This window comes from Symphalangus syndactylus, chromosome 9 (genome assembly GCF_028878055.3).
Source record: "Symphalangus syndactylus isolate Jambi chromosome 9, NHGRI_mSymSyn1-v2.1_pri, whole genome shotgun sequence".
NCBI classification, from domain to species: Eukaryota; Metazoa; Chordata; class Mammalia; order Primates; family Hylobatidae; genus Symphalangus; species Symphalangus syndactylus.
In genome coordinates, this window is record NC_072431.2 from 56,766,809 (window position 1) to 56,785,580 (window position 18,772).

General features: G+C 47.2%; 1 protein-coding gene and 1 pseudogene across 5 annotated transcripts in view; both read right to left on the minus strand.

The window, feature by feature from the left end:
• BAIAP2L1 (BAR/IMD domain containing adaptor protein 2 like 1) overlaps positions 1-18,466 on the minus strand; it is a 110,303-nt gene extending 91,837 nt beyond the window's left edge. Inside the window, exon 1 of one of the 5 annotated variants that reach the window (XM_055292354.2) lies at positions 18,098-18,466. In XM_055292354.2, coding sequence (XP_055148329.1) covers positions 18,098-18,148 — 51 coding nt within the window. In that variant the 5' untranslated portion in view covers positions 18,149-18,466. Of the gene's footprint in view, positions 1-16,300; positions 16,375-17,248; positions 17,352-18,097 lie in introns of those variants that run through there. The other 4 variants (XM_055292349.2, XM_063646165.1, XM_055292352.2 and 1 more) reach the window with 4 other exon arrangements.
• LOC129490959 (uncharacterized) lies at positions 6,842-6,929 on the minus strand (annotated as a pseudogene).
• Positions 18,467-18,772: the final 306 nt, after the last annotated feature.

Consider the following 18,772-nt stretch of genomic DNA (forward strand, 5'->3'; position numbering starts at 1 on the left):
ATCTCGGCTCACTGCAAGCTCCGCCTCCTGAGTTCCCATCATTCTCCTGCCTCAGCCTCCCGAGTAGCTGGGACTACAGGCGCCCACCACCACGCCCAGCTAATTTTTTGTATTTTCAGTAGAGACGGAGTTTCACTGTGTTAGCCAGGATGGTCTCGATCTCCTGACCTCGTGATCTGCCTGCCTCAGCCTCCCAAAGTCCTGGGATTATAGGCGTGAGCCACTGCGCCCAGCCAAAATCTAGGTTTTCAATTGTTAATTTTGAAAAAAGAGTGGGAAGGGAGAACAATGTACAGGAAAACTGAGCTCAGCACATCTGAGAAAGTAACCTGAAGGAAAAAATAAGTCTTTAACCTAGTTCAAGATTGTAAAATTTCAGCCAGGTACAGTGGCTCACACCTGTAATCCCAGCACTTTGGGAGGCCAAGGCAGGAAGATCGCTTGAGGCCAGGAGTTTGAAACCAGCCTAAGCAACACAGGGAGACTGTATCTCTACAAAAAATAAAAAAATAAAATTTAAAAAAAGACTAGAAAATTTCATTCTATTTTAATTACTAGACAAAGGTTTCACATTTGCCTATGAGTGGAATCGTTCAAAATCACTTTCCCTTGTAGTTTAAGTGTGGATGATTATACTGGGTTTAAGGTCCACAGATACTATAACTCTATATTGTTATGTTTATTTCTTGGCAATGCCAGGAAAGCATTCAGGTTGAAGCTTTGGCAATTAGCAAGCTATCAAACTTTGGAACAATGTCTAGTCCACACTAGCCTCCATCAGATGAGGGATTGTGGAACCCTGCCCCAGAATTCAAGCAGGTTTTAAATTCTGAACTTCAGAGGGAGTAAGTAATGCCTATAAGAATGAAGTAAAAATCATTTCCTGAAATTCCTAATAGGATAATACCAGTATCCACATTTGCTTTGTTCTTAGAGGTACATGTTCTTATTTGAAAGAATGAAACCTGAGGTCAGGAGTTCGAGACCAGCCTGAGCAACATGGTGAAATCTTGTCTCTACAAAAATACAAAAAATTAGCCGAGCATGGTAGCACGCACCTGTAGTCCCAGCTACTTGGGAGGGTGAGGCAGGAGAATCACTTGAACCCGGGAGGCAGAGGCTGCAATGAGCTGAGATGGTGCCACCACACTCCAGCCTGGGCAAGAGACCAAGACTTTGTCTCAAAGTCTCAAAAAAGAAACAAACAAACAAAAAACAAAAAAGAAAAGAAAGAATGGAAACACAACCCTTCCTATTCTAAGCTGCTATACCAAGATGACTACCATGTAACATAACTCTCAATCTTTTTTAGAGAGTTTTCTTCTTGTTGACCAGGCTGGAGTGCAATGGTGCGATCTTGGCTCACCACAACCTCTGCTTCCCCATTTCAAGCGATTCTCCTGCCTCAGCTTCCTGAGTAGCTGGGATTCCAGCATGCGCCACCATGCTTGGCTAATTTTTTTTGTATTTTTAGTAGAGACGGGGTTTCTCCATGTTGGTCAGGCTGGTCTCGAACTCCTGACCTCAGGTGATCCGCTCACCTCGGCCTCCCAAAGTGCTGGGATTACAGGCATGAGCCACTGCACCCGGCCATAACTTTCAGTCTTAAAAGTAACATTTCAACCAGAATCTGAAAATGTGCCTCTTTTCTGGGACTTCCTGTTTGTGTAAGTTTGTGCATGTGTGAGAGAGACAGAGAGGTAACATGTGAATGTGTGTACTTACGTTTCATTCCACCAACTCTGTAAAGTCTCACATTTCGGGCTTTGAAACATCATAAAAATCTACACATTTCTGAAACCTTTATTATTATGCCTACATTGAGCCCACCCCATGCTGGACCCAGGAAACACAAAGATGAATGAAGAAAGAGCTCCAGGCCGTGTGTGGTGGCTCACGCCTATAATCCCAGCACTTTGGGAGGCTGAGGCGGGCAGATCACCTGAGGTCAAGAGTTTGAGACCAGCCTGGCCAACATGGTGAAACCCTGTCTCTACTAAAAATACAAAAATTAGCTGGGCGTGGTGGCACGCGCCTGTAATCCCAGCTACTCAGGAGGCTGAGGCAGGAGAATCACGTGAACCTGGGAGGCAGAGGTTGCAGTGAGCCAAGATTGCACCATTGCACTCCAGCCCGGGCAACAAGAGTGAAACTCCATCTCAGAAAAAAAAAAAAAAAAGAAAACGCTCCAGTCCTTGGAAATGCACCATCTTTCACGGAAACAGGTACAAAGAAATACCAAGGCAATTCACAGAGACGTGGTGAAAATAAGAAATGCAAACACCTTTAATATTACCTTATTATCATTTAGAAATATAAAACTTAACTATAGATAAATGGCATGTATTAAGGACCACTAATTGATTAGTTACTGATTCTGAAATAGCTGTCAAAAGATACATACTTTGAAGGCCAGAGTACACTAGGCTGTTTGACTAAGTGCTCTTGCCTGCCTAGTTACTATTTTTAAAAGGTGTGTCCTGGAATAAAAAAGCAATCAATAAATTTACAGGAAGGGACATCTTATGCACTGGGTTACGTTTGTTTAGAAAGCCCCAGAGCACTGAACAGGTAACAGGAACTTTACTGGATCAAAGTACACTGACATACTGCACTAGTTCTTTCCAAATGCCACTTTTATCATAGTATCTGGAATCATTCTAGCTAACTTCCTTCAACCAGACTCTGTGAGACAGATCATTCTACCTTTTTTTTGTGTGTGTGTGTGAGATGGAGTCCCGCTCTGTTGCCCAGGCTGGAGCACAGGTGGCACGATCTTGGCTCACTGCAACCTCGGCCTCCCAGGTTCAAGCGATTCTCCTGCCTCAGCCTCCCAAGTAGCTGGGATTACAGGTGCCTGCCACCATGCCTGGGTAATGTTTGTATTTTTAGTAGAGACAGGGCTTTGCCATGTTGGCCAGGCTGGTGCTGAACTCCCGAACTCAGGTGATCCAACCGTCTTGGCCTCCCAAAGTGCTGGGATTACAGGCATGAGCCACGGCAACCAACCTCATTCTATTGTCTTAAAATTGCAGCTGGGTGGGTGCGGTGGCTCATGCCTATAATTCCAGCACTCTGGGAGGTTGAAGTGGGTGGATCACTTAAGGCCAGGAATTCAAGACCAGCCTGGCCAACATGGTGAAACCTCATCTCTACTAAAAATACAAAAATTAGCCAGGCATGGTGGCAGGGACCTGTAATCCCAGCTACTCAGGAGGCAGAGGTGGGAGGATTATTTGAACCCAGGAGGCGGAGGCTGCAGTGAGCCAAGACTGTGCCAACTGCACTCCAGCCTGGGTGACAGAGCAAGACTCCGTCTCAAATAAAACAAAATTGCGGCCTTTGCGATCTGAGGAATTGTTCAAAAACTCCAAATGATTTAAAAACAGTTTAAATTCTTTACTTTTATTTCTCAGATACCAGTAAGGGGAAATCATTTCTTTTTCTTTTGAGACAGGGTCTTGCTCTGTTGCCCAGACTGGAGTGCAGTGGCGCAATCTCTGCTCACTGCAGCCTAGACCTCCTGGACTCAAGCGATTCAGCCTCCAGAGTAGCTGGGATTACAGGCACACGCCCCCATGCCCAGTTAATTTTTTTGTATTTTTCGTAGACATGGGGTTTCACTATGTTGTCCAGGCTGGTCTCGAACTCCTGACCTCAAGCGAGCTGCCTGCTTCAGCCTCCCAAAGTGCTGGGATTACAGGCAGAAGCCTCACACCCAGCCAGGAATCAACATTTCTACAATGTTCTTTCCAAGAACTTTTTTTTTTTTTTCTCTCATCTACTTCTCTCCTATATTCAACTTTCCAAAGGCTTTTTTTTTTTTTTTTTTGAGACAGAGTCTCGCTCTGTCACCAGGCTGGAGTGCAGTGGTGCCACCTCAGCTCACTGCAACCTCTGCCTCCGGGGTTTAAGCGATTCTCCTGCCTCAGCCTCCCGAGTAGCTGGGACTACAGGCGCCCGCCACCACATCCAACTAATTTTTTTGTATTTTTAGTAGAGACGGGGTTTCACTGTGTTGGCCAGGATGGTCTCGATCTCTTGACTTCGTGATCTGCCCGCCTCGGCCTCCTAAAGTGCTGGGATTACAGGCGTGAGCCACTGTGCCTGGCCTTCCAAAGACTTCCTTAAAGACTTTAAGTTGCCTTAAAACTCCTCTTAAACTTAACCTACATGCGTATTAAGCTTTTCCTTTCTTCCCATATTGAGACAAAACAAAGTCCAAATATTGAAGTGGCAAAGGCCAGCCCCCACTGGGACAGAGGGTAGAGAAGGAGCAAGGATGTTTAATTTACAATATGGGCAGGTCCAGGCGTAAGAGAGGGGCTGCGGCTACTAGAACTTGGGGTTGCTGTCCTGTCATTGCTATAAACTCTAGACGGGCACAGACCTTCTTTGTCTTTCCTCCAGCGTGGTTTCTGGTGGTAACCATGGTGCTTGGCACAGCTGTGGTGCTCAAGAAAACAGTTGCGGGAAGAACTCATGTTGGTGGTAAAAGCTCAGCCCGTACCTAACAGGTGCTCGCAACATGGCAGCTGTTATTACCGACGCGATCTCAGTGCCACTAAGGAGTTGGTGATGATTTCAGTCACCCCTGTGTGATCAGCACAGGTCTTCAGCATTTAAAACATAAAATTTTTGAGTTCTTACTATGCACCAGCACGATAAGGGATTAAATAAACCTCCAAGGGCTGGGTGCAGTGGGTAATGCCTTTAATCCCAGCACTCTGGGAGGCTGAGGTGGGAGGACTGCTTGAGCCCAGGAGTTCGAGACCAGCCTGGCCAACAAAGTGAGGCAGGCCCTGTCTCTACAAAAAAAAAAAAAAAAAAAAAAAAAAAAATTTGCTAGGCGTGATGGTGCACGCCTGTAGTCCCAGCCACTCAGAAGGCTGAGGCAGGAGAATTTGCTTGAGCCTAGGAGTTGGAGGCTGCAATAAGCTATGATCGTGCCATTTCACTCCAGCCTGGGCGACAGAGTTAAGACCCTGTCTCAAAACAAAACAAAAACAACAACAACAACAAAACCAACAACCAAAAAACCTTCAAGGACCATATAGCTCCTTCAGGGAGATAAAAATGTGTGCCAATATTTTCAACACTATTCTCTTATCAGGTATTTACTCAGCTCCACCTATCTCAGTCATTTGTAAATAAGGAGGCAGGTAATAAACAGATGAAAATCAATGCTCTTGGGGTGGTGACAGTCTAGTAAACACACGCTATGCCTACTAACAGTTAGCCCTAATTGAATATCTACGATGTGCCAGACGCTATTCTAAGAGCTTTTATGTATGACTGCGTTTAATCTTCACAGCAACCCTAGGAGGTATTATCATCCTTATTTACAGACTAAAGCACAACATCAAATGAAAGAATAGAGTATTATCAAGTACATACAACCATCTGGGATGACACAAAGGATGCATTGGTTAGCTGAAGAAGCCTTCTCAAAGGGCATAAGAGTAAGACTGAGTCTCTAAGCGGATGCCTGTAATCCCAGCTACTTGGGAGGCCAAGGCAGGAGAATCGCTTGAACCTGGGAGGCAGAGGTTGCAGTGAGCCGAGATCGCACCACTGCACTCCAGCCTGGGTGACAGGGCTAGACTCCCTCTCCAAAACAAAACAAAACAAAGCCACGTTTTGCATGTTTAAACTTTTTTGTTTACAGGCATATTGTTCCTGCATTTATTGTTCAGACACGTATTGTACTGTCAGACATAGTTGATGTCCTGTATCTTAAGCTGCTCAAAGTATAAGATAAGCCCATGCTATGATGAGACATACCATTTAGTCCATTAAATAATCACAATTGGGCCAGATGCAGTGGCTCACACCTGTAATCCCAGCACTTTGGGAGACCGGGGCAGGCAGACGGCTTGAGCCCAGGAGTTCAAGACCAACCTGGGCAGCATAGTGAAACCCCATCTCTATGAACAACATAAAAATTAGTCAGACTTGGTGGCACATGCCTGTAGTCCCAGCTGCTTGGGAGGCTGAGGCAGGAGAAACGCTTTAGCCTGGGAGGTTGAGGCTGCAGTGAGCCATGATCATACCACTGCACTCCAGCCTGGGCAATAGAGACCCTAAGAAAATTAGAAGGAAAAAAAAAAGAAATCCAAGTTTTATCCAAAAAAATCCTGGCCCCTAAGTATGAGGAATTATCATTGTGACTTTCCTGATTTGTCACTTGAGGTTTTTGTGGCCAGAAACAGATTGGTCTGTTAACTAAGACTCAGGCAATTGTCAGGCATGTGAAGGTGACAGGGGGCCCTGCCTTCTGTACTCCTCTCCCCTCCCCCAATAGGCAGGGGCTTCCCTCCTCCTAACTCAGCATGGGGCTGCTGAATTAGGGTAGCCGGTGGTTGGATCTGTCATCTGGGACCTATTCCAACCTCTACCCCAATCTTTTCTGCACATTTGTTTGAGGTCTTATTTTTTATTTTTTTTGAGACAGAGTCTCACTCTGTCATCCAGGCTGGAGTGCAGTGGCAGGATCTCAGCTCACTGCAACTTCCGCCTCCCAGGTTCAAGCAATTCTCCTGCCTCAGCCTCCCAAGTAGCTGGAATTACAGGTACCCACCACCATGCCCGGCTGATTTTTTTGTCTTTTTAGTAGAGACAGGGTTTCACCATGTTGGCCAAGCTGGTCTCGAACTCCTGACCGTGTCAGCCTCTGAAACTGCTGGGACTGCAGGCGTGAGGAGGCCTTATGTTTTAATCATCTGAGTTTTCCCCCATACTTTTGACAGGTTATTACCACGCTTGTACCTCTTCTTGCCCCTGTTGTCACCTGCTTTTGTGCCTTTCAAAGATACAGCCATGCTTGGAGAGCAATTAACTGCTTGCAACATCAGAAATGACTTTTTGCTCTACACGTTCAGAGAAACTTCTGAACAAACTATAGAAATGACCCCTGAAAGTAAAGTCTTGACTTTTAAAAGGCAGTTTTAAGAACTGGAATTTCAGTGTTTTCAATTTTGTTCAGCTAGTTGCCTGTTGCATGTGTAGTCTTGGGTTAGTAAATTTTTTTTTTTTTTTTTTTTTTTTTGAGAGGGAGTCGCACACTGTCACCCAGGCTGGAGTGCAGTGATGGGATCTCGGCTCACTGCAAGCTCCGCCTCCCGGGTTCACGCCATTCTCCTGCTTCAGCCTCTCCGAGTAGCTGGGACTACAGGCACCCACCACCGCGCCCGGCTAATTTTTTGTATTTTTAGTAGAAATGGGGTTTCACCATGTTAGCCAGGATGGTCTCGATCTGACCTCGTGATGTGCCCACCTCGGCCTCCCAAAGTGCTGGAATTACAGGTGTGAGCCACTGCACCTGGCCTCAGGTTAGTAAATGTTAAACATGTATTCCCATACGTAAAAATCAAGACAGAAATCATAAGATTTAAAATTAGGTTTATCTTTAAATGGGCAATTTGCAAACAGAGGTAGGAGATGGCAAATTTTAGCTTAGTTTTAAAAACATTATGTCCATTAAAATGGAATATATATATTTATCTGCTTTACATTAAATATTATAAAAGTAAGCAATTTACATTAAAAAATGTAAATGCGGCTGGGCACAGTGGCTCACGCCTGTAATCCCAGCACTTTGGGAGGCCGAGGCAGGCGGATCACAAGGTCAGGAGATCGAGACCATCTTGGCTAACACGGTGAAACCCCGTCTTTACTAAAAATACAAAAACAAAATAGCCAGGCATGGTGGCGGGTGCCTGCAGTCCCAGCTACTCAGGAGGCTGAGGCAGGAGAATGGTGTGAACCCGGGAGGCGGAGCTTGCAATGAGCCAAGATTGCGCCACTGCACTACAGCCTGGGAGACAGAGCAAGACTCTGTCTCAAAAAGAAAAACAAAAAACAAACAAAAAAACTCCTGCCCCAGAGTTAACTAGTGCTTAATTGCTATTGTTTAGGGACTTTTTAGCCTCCAAAGTACCATATGAATAAACACAAGTTTTTTTGTTTTGAGACAGTCTCTCGCTCTGTTGCCAGGCTGGAGTGCGCTGTCGTGATCTCAGCTCACTGCTACCTTTGCCTCCCGGGTTCAAGCGATCCTGCCTCAGCCTCCGGAGTAGCTGGGACTACAGGCGCACTCCACCACACCCAGCTATTTTTTTTTTTTTTTTGTATTTTTAGTAGAGACGGGGTTTCACCACGTTGGCCAGGATGGTCTCGATCTCTTGACCTTGTGATCTGCCTGCCCGCCTCGGCCTCCCAAAGTGCTGGGATTACAGGTGTGAGCCACCGTGCCCGGCCCATAAACACAGTTTAAGCAGGAAACCTGGGGGCATCTTCACCCACCTGCTGTTCTCTCAAAAGCACAGGCATTCTAGGAGGTGAAAGATTGGTTAGATCTCTGAGTTGGGCTCATCTATTCTGCTCCCTGGTTTGGGAACACATTCCGGTAATATTTTTTCTTCTATTTTTTAAAGAAAGAGAAACCGGCAACATTTTATCTCATTTATATGCATCTCACCTTTATCCACAAAGACTTCTGGCAGCTGTTACACCAGGAACTAAAACCATTAAAATCTAAAACTCGGCCAGGCGCAGTGGCTCACGCCTGTAATCCCAGCACTTTGGGAGGCCGAGGTGGGCGGATCACAAGGTCAGGAGATCGAGACCATCCTGGCTAACACAGTGAAACCCCGTCTCTACTAAAAATACAAAAAAAAATTAGCCAGGCATGGTGGCGGGCGCCTATAGTCCCAGTTACTCGGGAGGCTAAGGCAGGAGAATGGCATGAACTTGGGAGGTGGAGGTTGCAGTGAGCCGAGATCATGCCACTGCGCTCCAGCCTGGGTGACAGAGTGAGACTCCGTCTCAAAAAAAAAAAAAAAAAATCTAAAACTCCAGTCATTAAAATCATGATAAACCAGAAGGACTCAAGGTTAGGAAGACAAACAGAAGTATAAAATCAAGGCTGAGGAAAATAAGAACAGAAGTCTAATGTCTGAAAGGTCACAGAGCTGTAATTACTCTGCACACATCTACAAGTTCTAAGTTTATGGGGGAAAGTATGCCTAGTTATTAACAGGCATGAAATCGTGGGTGTTCTGGCCAATGTCCATATTCTATATGGTACACATGCTTAAATACTGAAAACACACACACACACACCCCTTCTATGTGTTATTAAAAAGGAAGTGGTTTAAAAGATCTACTTAATTGAGCTGGGAACGACAGTGCACGACTGTAGTCCCTGTTACTTGGGAGGCTGAGGTAGGATCACTGGAGTCCAGGAGTTCTACGCCAGCCTGGGCAATGTAGCAAGACCCCCTCGCTAAAAAAAAAAAAAAAAAAAAAAGCAAGTCTACCTTAGCTGGGTGTAGTGGCGGGCACCTGTAATCCCAGCTACTAGGGAGGCTGAGGCAGGAGAATCGCTTGAACCTGGGAGGCGGAGGTTGCAGTGAGCCAAGATTGCGCCATTTCACTCCAGCCTGGGCGAAAAAGAGTGCACCTCCGTTTCAAAAAAGAAGTCTACCTAACTGGCTAGAGTTCAGGGAAAGGCGCACTCTCACACCATGCAGATGACAGCATCATTTGGTGCATGCTTTCTGGAGGGCATTTTGCAATGTGGAGCAAACAGGCTTTAAAATGTACCTGCCCTTTGACCCAGAGCTCCCTTCTGGGAATGTGGCTTACAGAAAACATCATGGATCTGCTTATGGATCTGTGCAAAGCTTTGACTGCAACCATGCCCATGGCCGCGCTGTAATAGCAAAGTACTGGCAATGATCTATGTCCAACCACGGGGGCTTATCAATAAATGATGAAAAATGGAGTCCTGTGCAGTCATCAAAATGATAGAGCACAGAAAACTGACATGGGAATATGTATTGAAAAGTATCAGAAAAAGTGACAGCAAGAGTTAGTGTTATCTCTGGTTTGCAGGATTCTGGGCACAGTTATTTACACTTCTTGTCCTTTTTTTCTTGAGACAGATTCTTGCTGCCACCCAGGCTGGAGTACAGTGGCGCAGACTCGGCAGTCTCGGCTCACTGCAACCTCCGCCTCCCAGGTTCAGGCAATTCTCCTGCCTCAGCATCCCGAGTAGCTGGAATTACAGGCACCCGCCACCACGCCCAGCTGATTTTTATTTATATATATAGATATATATATATGTAATTTTTGTATTTGTTGTAATTTTTGTGTATATGTATATATACTTATATATACATATATATATGTATGTAATTTTTGTATTTTTAGTAGAGATGGGGTTTCACCATGTTGGCTAGGCTGGTCTCAAACTCCTGACCTCAGGTGATCCATCCTCCTCGGCCTCCCACAGTGCTGGGATTACAGGCGTGAGCCACTGCACCCGGCCATGAAAGGGTTTTATTACATAAGGGATGTTGAAAGCACAGATGAACCCTATTTAAAGCGGAGTGCTCGGAGGGGGGTGCAAAGTTATGGTTAACTTCATTTTCTTGTTAATTAAATATTAATGAAAATACCTTTTCGTTTTATGTAACTTTTCTTTTCTATTTATTTATTTATTTTGAGACGGAGTCTCCCTCTGTCGCCCAGGCTGGAATGCAGCGGCATGATCTTAGCTCACTGCAAGCTCTGCCTCCTGGGTTCACGCCATTCTCCCGCCTCAGCCTCCTGAGTAGCTGGGACTACAGGCTCCCGCCACTGCGCCTGGATAATTTTTTGTATTTTTAGTATAGATGGGGTTTCACTGTGGTCTTGATCTCCTGACCTCACGACCTGCCCGCCTCGGCCTCCCAAAGTGCTGGGATTACAGATGTGAGCCACCACGCCTGGTTTATGTAACTTTTCTTGAAAATGTACCTACTTTGGGCCAGGCGCAGTGAGGGGCTCACGCCTGTAATCCCGGCACTTTGGGAGGCCGAGGCGGGTGGATCACCTGAAGTCGGGAGTTCGAGACCAGCCTGACCAACATGGTGAAACCCCGTCTCTACTAAAAATATAAAAATTAGGCCAGGCGTGGTGGCTCACGCCTGTAATCCCAGCACTTTGGGAGGCCAAGGTGGGCAGATCACGAGGTCAGGAGATGGAGACCATCCTGGCTAACACGGTGAAACCCCATCTCTACTAAAAATACAAAAAAAAAGCTGGGCATGGTGGCGGGTGCCTGCAGTCCCAGCTACTCAGGAGGCTGAGACAGGAGAATGGCGTGAACCCGGGAGGCAGAGCTTGCAGTGAGCCGAGATCTCGCCACTGCACTCCAGCCTGGGCGACAGGAAGACTCCGTCTCAAAAAAACAAAAAACCCCACACACACAAAACAAAAAAAAAACCCTTTCATGCATTCAGTTATGATAGTTTTAGAGTCTAATGAACTTCAGTTTATGTCTTCCTCTAGTGACTACCACAACTGTACGGCCTCTCTCAGACCAGAATTTCCTAGGTCTTGGTTTGCCTTCTGACATGAAGGATTTCCCACAGGGCTCCCTGCCAAGGTTACAGACACCCTACAGAGAAACGGCAATCACCAGCAGGCCTGGAACAAACGATTTTGTTTGTGTTTACTTTAAATTTTTTTTTTTGCACATACCCATAGGAATGGCAAAAATTAAAAGGATGGGAAATAGCTGCAGCTGGCAAGGATGAAGAGCAACAGGAACTCTCATACTTTGCTGGTGGAATGGCAACTGGTACGTCACTGTGGAAAATCAATCAGCAGTTTCTCCTAAAGCAAAATATTTGAATGTCTAATACTCAGCCAGTCTGCTCCTGTATCTCTATCCAAGAGAAATGAGGGCCTATGGCCATCAGACGTGAGCCAGAACATTCATAAAGCACGACTCATAATATCTTGGAATAGTCTGAAAATAATCCCAGCTGGGCACAGTGGCTCACACCTGCAACCCCAGCATTTTGGGAGGCCAAGGCAGGCGGATCACCTGAGGCCGGGAGTTCGAGACCAGCCTGGCCAACATGGTGAAACCCCATCTCTACTAAAAATACAAAAATTGCCGGGCGCGGTGGCTTACGCCTGTAATCCCAGCACTTTGGGAGGCCGAGGTGGGCGGATCACGAGGTCAGGAGATCAAGACCATCCTGGCTAACACGGTGAAACCCCGTCTCTACTAAAAATACAAAAAATTAGCCGGGCGTGGTGGCAGGCGCCTGCAGTCCCAGCTACTCAGGAGGCTGAGGCAGGAGAATGGCGTGAACCCGGGAGGTGGAGTTTGCACTGAGCCAAGATTGCGCCACTGCACTCCAGCCCGGGCGACAGAATGAGACTCTGTCTCAAAAACAAACAAAAAAAATTACCCGGCGTGGTGGCGGGCACCTGTAACCCCACCTACTCGGGAGGCTGAGACAGGAGAATCACTTGAACCTGGGAGGCAAGGGTTGTAATGAGCTGAGATTACACCACTGCACTTGAGCCTGGGTGACAGAGCAAGACTCCATCTCAAAAAAACAAAACGAAAGAAAGAAAATAATCCCAGCCAGGTGTGGTGGCTCATGCCTGTAAGCCCAGAATTTTGGGAGCCCGAGGCGGGTGGATCACGAGGTCAAGAGTTCCAGACCAGCCTGACCAACATGGTGAAACCCAATCTCTACTAAAAAAATACAAAAATTAGCCGGGCATAGTGGCATACGCCTGTAATCCCAACTACTCAGGAGTCTGAGGGAGGAGAATCGCTTGAACCTGGGAGGTGGAGGTTGCAGTGAGCCAAGACTGAGCCACTGCATCCCAGCCTGGGGGACAGAGCAAGACTCCGTCTCAAAAAAAAAAAAAAAAAAAAAAAAAAAGTTAGGAGAGGGGCTACCCTTGGAGGGGTGCAGCGACTGGGAGGTGGCACGAGGGGGACTTCAAGGGGTGGCCATGGTTTGCTTCTTGATCTGGGTGGTGGTTACACAGGTGTGTTCGATTTGTAACAATTTAGTGAGCTATGTATACTTAAGCACAACTTTGTGTATATTGCTATTCAATAAAAAGTTTTAAAAACAAATTTTAAAATATATTTGCATGTGTCAGCAGATAAGTTAAACTACATTTTATGCAGCTTTTATAACTTAAGTTGGAATTATTACAGCTTTGAATACAGGCCTGTAATCCCAGCACTTTGGGGAAGCCGAGGCAGGCAGATTACTTGAGCTCAGGAGTGCCTGACCAGCCTGGGCAACACAGCGAGACACCGTCTCTACCAAAAATAAAAAATTAGCCGGGCATGGTGGTGCATGTGGTCCCAGCTACATGCCTGTAGTTTTGATTTACATTTGTGACACTATTTCAGTTTTGGGTATTAATTCTTGTCTTGCACAGACCTCCAAGGGAAACCTAATGTGCATGGAATTAAAACAAATTGGATTTTTATTTTCTTCAACATTCCACACAGTTTTTAGTCAAACAATAATCACTTTTTATTGAGATGGGGTCTCACTCTGTTGCCCAGGCAGAAGTACAGTGGCACCATTTCAGTACTGCAACCTCTGCCTCCTGACCTCAAGTGATCCTCTCACCTCAGCCTACTGAGGAGCTGGGACCCCAAGCATGCACCACCACACCCGGTTAATTTTTGTATCTTTGTAGAGGTAGGGTCTCACTACATTACCCAGGCTGGTCTTCGAACTCCTGGGATCAAGCAATCCACCTATCTTGATCCCCCAAAGTGCTGGGATTACGGGCATGAACCACCACTCCTAGCCTCATTTTATTAAGACAGTTTGTTCAAAATATGCCAATGATGATGAATTAACAGAATGACAGAAAATTCCAGTGACACCTTAGATCGCCACATTATGAAAATGTATTTGGTTTGTGCATCTGTTGGTCACTGGAAACTAAATTACCATACAAACAAAGGCATGGTAAGTGGGATGTGGCAGCCGGTCACTAAGAGACTCTTGGCCTCAGTTTCTCAATCTAGTTAACAACTAGCCTGGCCAACATGGTGAAACCCTGCTTCTAACAAAAAATGCAAAAATTTGCCAGGCGTGGCGGCTGTAGTCCCGGCTACTCGGGAGGCTGAGGTGGCAGAATTGCTTGAAAGTAGGAGGTGGAGAGAGCTGCGATTGCACCACTGCACTCCAGCCTGAGCAACAAAGCAAGACCCTGTCTCATAAATAAATAAATAAAAATAGTTAAGCAAACACAATCCACATTCACCTGGAGGGCTGATGTTGCTTAGAATTAAGCACTCTATGAAAAGTATCATTGGAGGGCGCCAGGAGCCTAGCAAAGGACAGGTGCTTCACACATTAAATGGATAAATGTCCATTCATTCAACAAATACGCATGCCTACTATGTGCCAGGAACTGTTCTAAGTGCTTGGAATACAAAAACAAAAACAAAGCTCATTGCCTTGTAGAGCTCACATTCTAGTTGGGGTGGGAAGAGAGGGAAAGAAACATAAGAAATAAATACATCACATAGCCTATTCTAAGGTAGCGTTATGGGGGAAGGTAATGTAGTCTAAGGTGGGGCTGGGAGATGGATGGAGGCATCTACAATCTGAGAGTTTGAGCATGCTTCCTTCAGGTGACATTGAAAGGCTTCTGTGACATCTCCCCTTTGACTCTCTGTTGGCAAGATTCCTGTAGGTAGGACATCCCTGGATGCTGCCACGCCCGTTCTTCCTCCACTTCTTAAGACTTTTTTTTTTTTTCTTTGAGATGGAGTCTCGCTCTGTCACCCAGGCTGGAGCACAGTGGCGTGATCTTGGCTCACTGCAACCTCCGACTCCCTGGTTCAAGCGATTGTCCTGCCTCAGCCTCCCAAGTAGCTGGGATTACAGGCATGCGCCACCACACCCAGCTACTTTTTGTATTTTCAGTAGAGACAGCGTTTCACCATGTTGGCCAGGAGGGTCTCGATCTCCTGACCTCATGATCTGCCTGCCCACCTCGGCCTCCCAAAGTGCTGAGATTACAGGCGTTGAGCCACCGCACCAGGCCCTACTTCCTAAGTCTTTAACAGTTCTTCTAGGAAGGCTGTGGCTACTCTTAATTAAGGGTTTTTTTGAACTTCTTCCTCTACCATGAGAGCACATACTCATCAGAAAACCATGCAAAATCACAGCAAGCTTTTGAGGGCAAATTATGGGCATGCTATGAAGTGTGGAGGGGGGAGGGATTTTTGGCTGAATTCTAATTAGTAACAGCAATATTACTTGACATTTTGGGGCTTATAACATCGTTTGTTTATGAAGTAGTAAAATATACACATCCTCCTGAGAGTTAGCATGGATCTCCAGTAATCATTTGCCTACGTATACATTTTAGACATTTCAGCAAATGTGTACACAGCATATATTTCAGGATATTTGATACTGGCTACAGAGGATGACGCTACTTTATATTTCCTCCTTTTCTCTAAATAATTTATTCCTTTATTTCAAAACTGGAGAAACCTGAGTATTTTTTTTAAAAAAAAAAACAACTAAAACCCATACTAGCAAGTCATTAAAAAATCATTTGCAGGTGGCTTTTGTAAACACACCTGGTTGGGTTGCATTTCTATTAGTAAAATATGGTAGATGGTTAGGTAACATAGAGGACATCTCTTCTTAAAAGCACTAGAATCATCAACACTGCCAGATTTTTGCCATATTAAGCTTAAATTGTCTTCAGCTTGAACATCACGGGGCAGGGCGGGATAGGGGGAAGAACCCAATACAGAGGCGGGAAAAAGGTTTTTCAGACTCCCGAGTGTAAAATTTCACTTCGCATTGCCTTCACGGCCAAAGCATGGGCTAGCAGCCTTCACTATTTCATAGATTACATAAACTTGTAGTCTGATGCTGTAAATATCCTACCACCTGGACATTAAAAAAAAAAAGGTCCCATAACACTAACAAGGAAATAGTAATTAAAATCAACAAACATTTAGTGAGCTTTCCAGTTTGCTTTCAGACACCTGGCAATGGAAAACTATCAGGTACTTGTCTTTGATCTCCATTTACATTGCTTTACGTCTACAAATACGTATAACCAAAATGATGAAATCCTCACTTTTTCCCTGCCATTTCTGTTCTTTGGGTAATAAGACATGCCCAAGTGGTTGGCATTTGTGACGCTGCAATTCGCCTTGGTACGGTCCCTCTAAGGAGTTATTACTAAGAGTCTACGTCAGGAAGACGCAGGAGAAAAAAAGCAGCGTTTAACTCAGAACACCTGACTGCTGGTCTCAAGTTGCAATTGCAGCTCAGACTGGGAAGATACACAGGGCTCTGTTCTTGGAGGGAGGGCGGAAGGCAGTGGTGTTCTGTATTTTTGTATCCCAGTGGATATCAGACTCTGCCTCAAATTTGGGGCATTCCTCAATTACACAGTTTTTCCTTCACTGACAGTCAACAGGGCAGCTACTACTTACTTTCCAGGTCTGAGTCTGGCAGAAAGAACGTTTTATTTACACACTTGGTCAGCACCCCACACCTCCTGCAGCAACGTCTTCCGGGTCATTTAAATAGTAGCAATCTCAGTACAAACGTAGGACTTCAACATTCGAATTTCCCAAATTTCTAAAGATCGCCCTCTGTGAAGGCAACACACGAATAGGAAGAGTTTTTGGTCACAGTGACTGAGCATCAAAAACGCTGTGTCAACTGTGTCTACTCTCCCTACCTGTAAGGCATAATTTATATGTGACAGTATACACTTTGTGTGTTAAGATAAACGGAACGGATCTCTTGGATTTCAGTACATAACAAAAATGTTCATGTTCTTCTCTTACTTTCATTCAACAAAAGTTAATAGACTCCTCTGATTTTAGGAATTCAGACCTTGAAAACCCAGAAACTAAAATTTTAGGGTTAAAAAAGTCTATCAAAATGACCAAACTTCCTGATTCAAGCACCAGGGACAGAAAAAAGATAAAACACACCAACCAACCAACCGACCGACCATTTATTAATAACCTTAAACATGCCTATACATGAACTTAGAGAACGTTAAAGTTTCAAGGGTTCGAAGCGCCTAGCCTGAATTAAAACAAAAGTTGTTTTGTGTTCTATTAATAGCAGATGATTAACAGATATCTTATTTCACCTGGAATTCATTTATAAGTACGTAAACTAAACTGGCCACTAATCCTAAGTCTCTGTTTCTGGAAAAATTCTCTCCTAATACATGCAAGTTAAGAGACTGGCTATCAACGCATTCCTTAAGGTTAGGTCAATTTCATTAAAGCCTCGGTTGTTCTTTGACTTCAAGAACCTCACCAAATAACCCATATATAAAAGCCAAGTTCAACTGAAAGCTGGGAGAGGAAGGGTCTAAGGGGGAGGGCGTTTCCCTGGAGAATGCCCAGAGCTCGGCTCACCTGGCGATCCTAATTACAGGGGAGTTTCACCCCCACATTCTTGGGCGCTTTCTTTTCTTAGAGGAAACTGGAGCTTGTGTCTTTGGTCCCGGAGGGCTTAAGCCCGGCAGCCAGGCCAGCGCGGGTCACTGATTCCAAGAAATTGGGAGGAGGACGTGGGCCCCACCGACGCACAACAGACCCCTCCCCAACCTAAGTGCACTAGTTGTAAAATGTGTAGCTGGTTAGGGGATGGGGGGCGGTCTCCAGAGCTCTGAGGGTCAGGGAAGAGGGGAAGGGACGGGGAGGGGAAGGAACGAGGAGGGGAAGGGACGAGGAGGGGAAGGGCCAGGAGAGGCGGAGAAGGGCCAGGAGAGGAGAGGGGGAGACACGCGGAAGGAGGAGGAGGAGGAGGGAGAGGGAGGAGGGGGATGGACTGGGGAGGAAGGGGAGAGAAAGGAGAGAAGAACGGACAGGGGAGGAGGGGGAGACACACGGGGGAGAAAGAGGAACCAGGAGGAGGGGAGGGACAGGGACGAGGGGCAGGGGAGGAGGGACAGTGAACGGGGAGCGTACAGGGGGAGGGAAAGAGAGACAGGGAAGAAGCACAGGGAGGAGGGGGAGGGAAGGAGGAGGAAAAGTGTGGGGGAGCGGATGGGGAGGACTGGAAGGAGGGAAGAGGGCCAAGGGAGGAAGAAGAGGGGCTGTGGAGGGCCAGGGGAGGAGTGGGAGAGACGGGGCGAAGTGGAAGGACGGGGAAGAGGGGAAGGGGAGCTGGGGGGGAGGTAAAGTACCTTCCCGCGTAAAGTCCCCTTCTGACCCTCGAGGTGGAAAGCCCTGACCTCCCTGAGCCCCAGGCCCTGGGCTTACCCGGTAGGTGCTCTCCGTGAGCCGGTTCACCTCCTCGGGCCCCCGGGACATGGCTGCGGCCGCCGGGCGAGCAAGCGCGGGAGGACGCGGCTGGGCCTCGTGGCTGCCGGACTCCGGGCAGCTGGAGCTCCGGGGCGCGACTAAGGGGCTCTGGAAGGTCGGCCGCCGCCGCAGCCGTCGGCCCGAGAGTGCCCGCGCGCGCCTCTGCTGCCAAAATGTCAAAACTTGCGGCGCCGCCGCCCTGGCCTTCTGCGAGGAGCAGAGGAGAAGCGGCCGAACGCCGCCAGAGGAAGCGGGGCGGGCCGGGCGGCCCCACCTGAGGCGGGCGGGGCGGACGGGGGCGGGGCCGCGGGGCCGGAGGGGCGGGGCGGCCCCACCTGAGGCGGCCTGGAGAGCGGGGCGGGGCCGGGCCGGGGTGGGCGGGGCGGCTCCCGGTGAGGCGGCCGGGGTGGACGGGGAGGAGGCGGGACCTAGCAGCTGGAATGGGCGTGGCCAGAGGGAAGCGGGCCCAAGTGGGCGGGATCACCCCACCTGTGGCGGACAGGGCAGGGAGGCCACGGTGCGCCCCCTCGCGGCTCTCCCAGAGCTCCGGCGACGTAGGGCCCGAGACCCTGGAGTGGGGACCGATGTGGAGTGGGCTGCTCGCTTTGCTGTTTTGCTAGGGCAAGGGCAGCC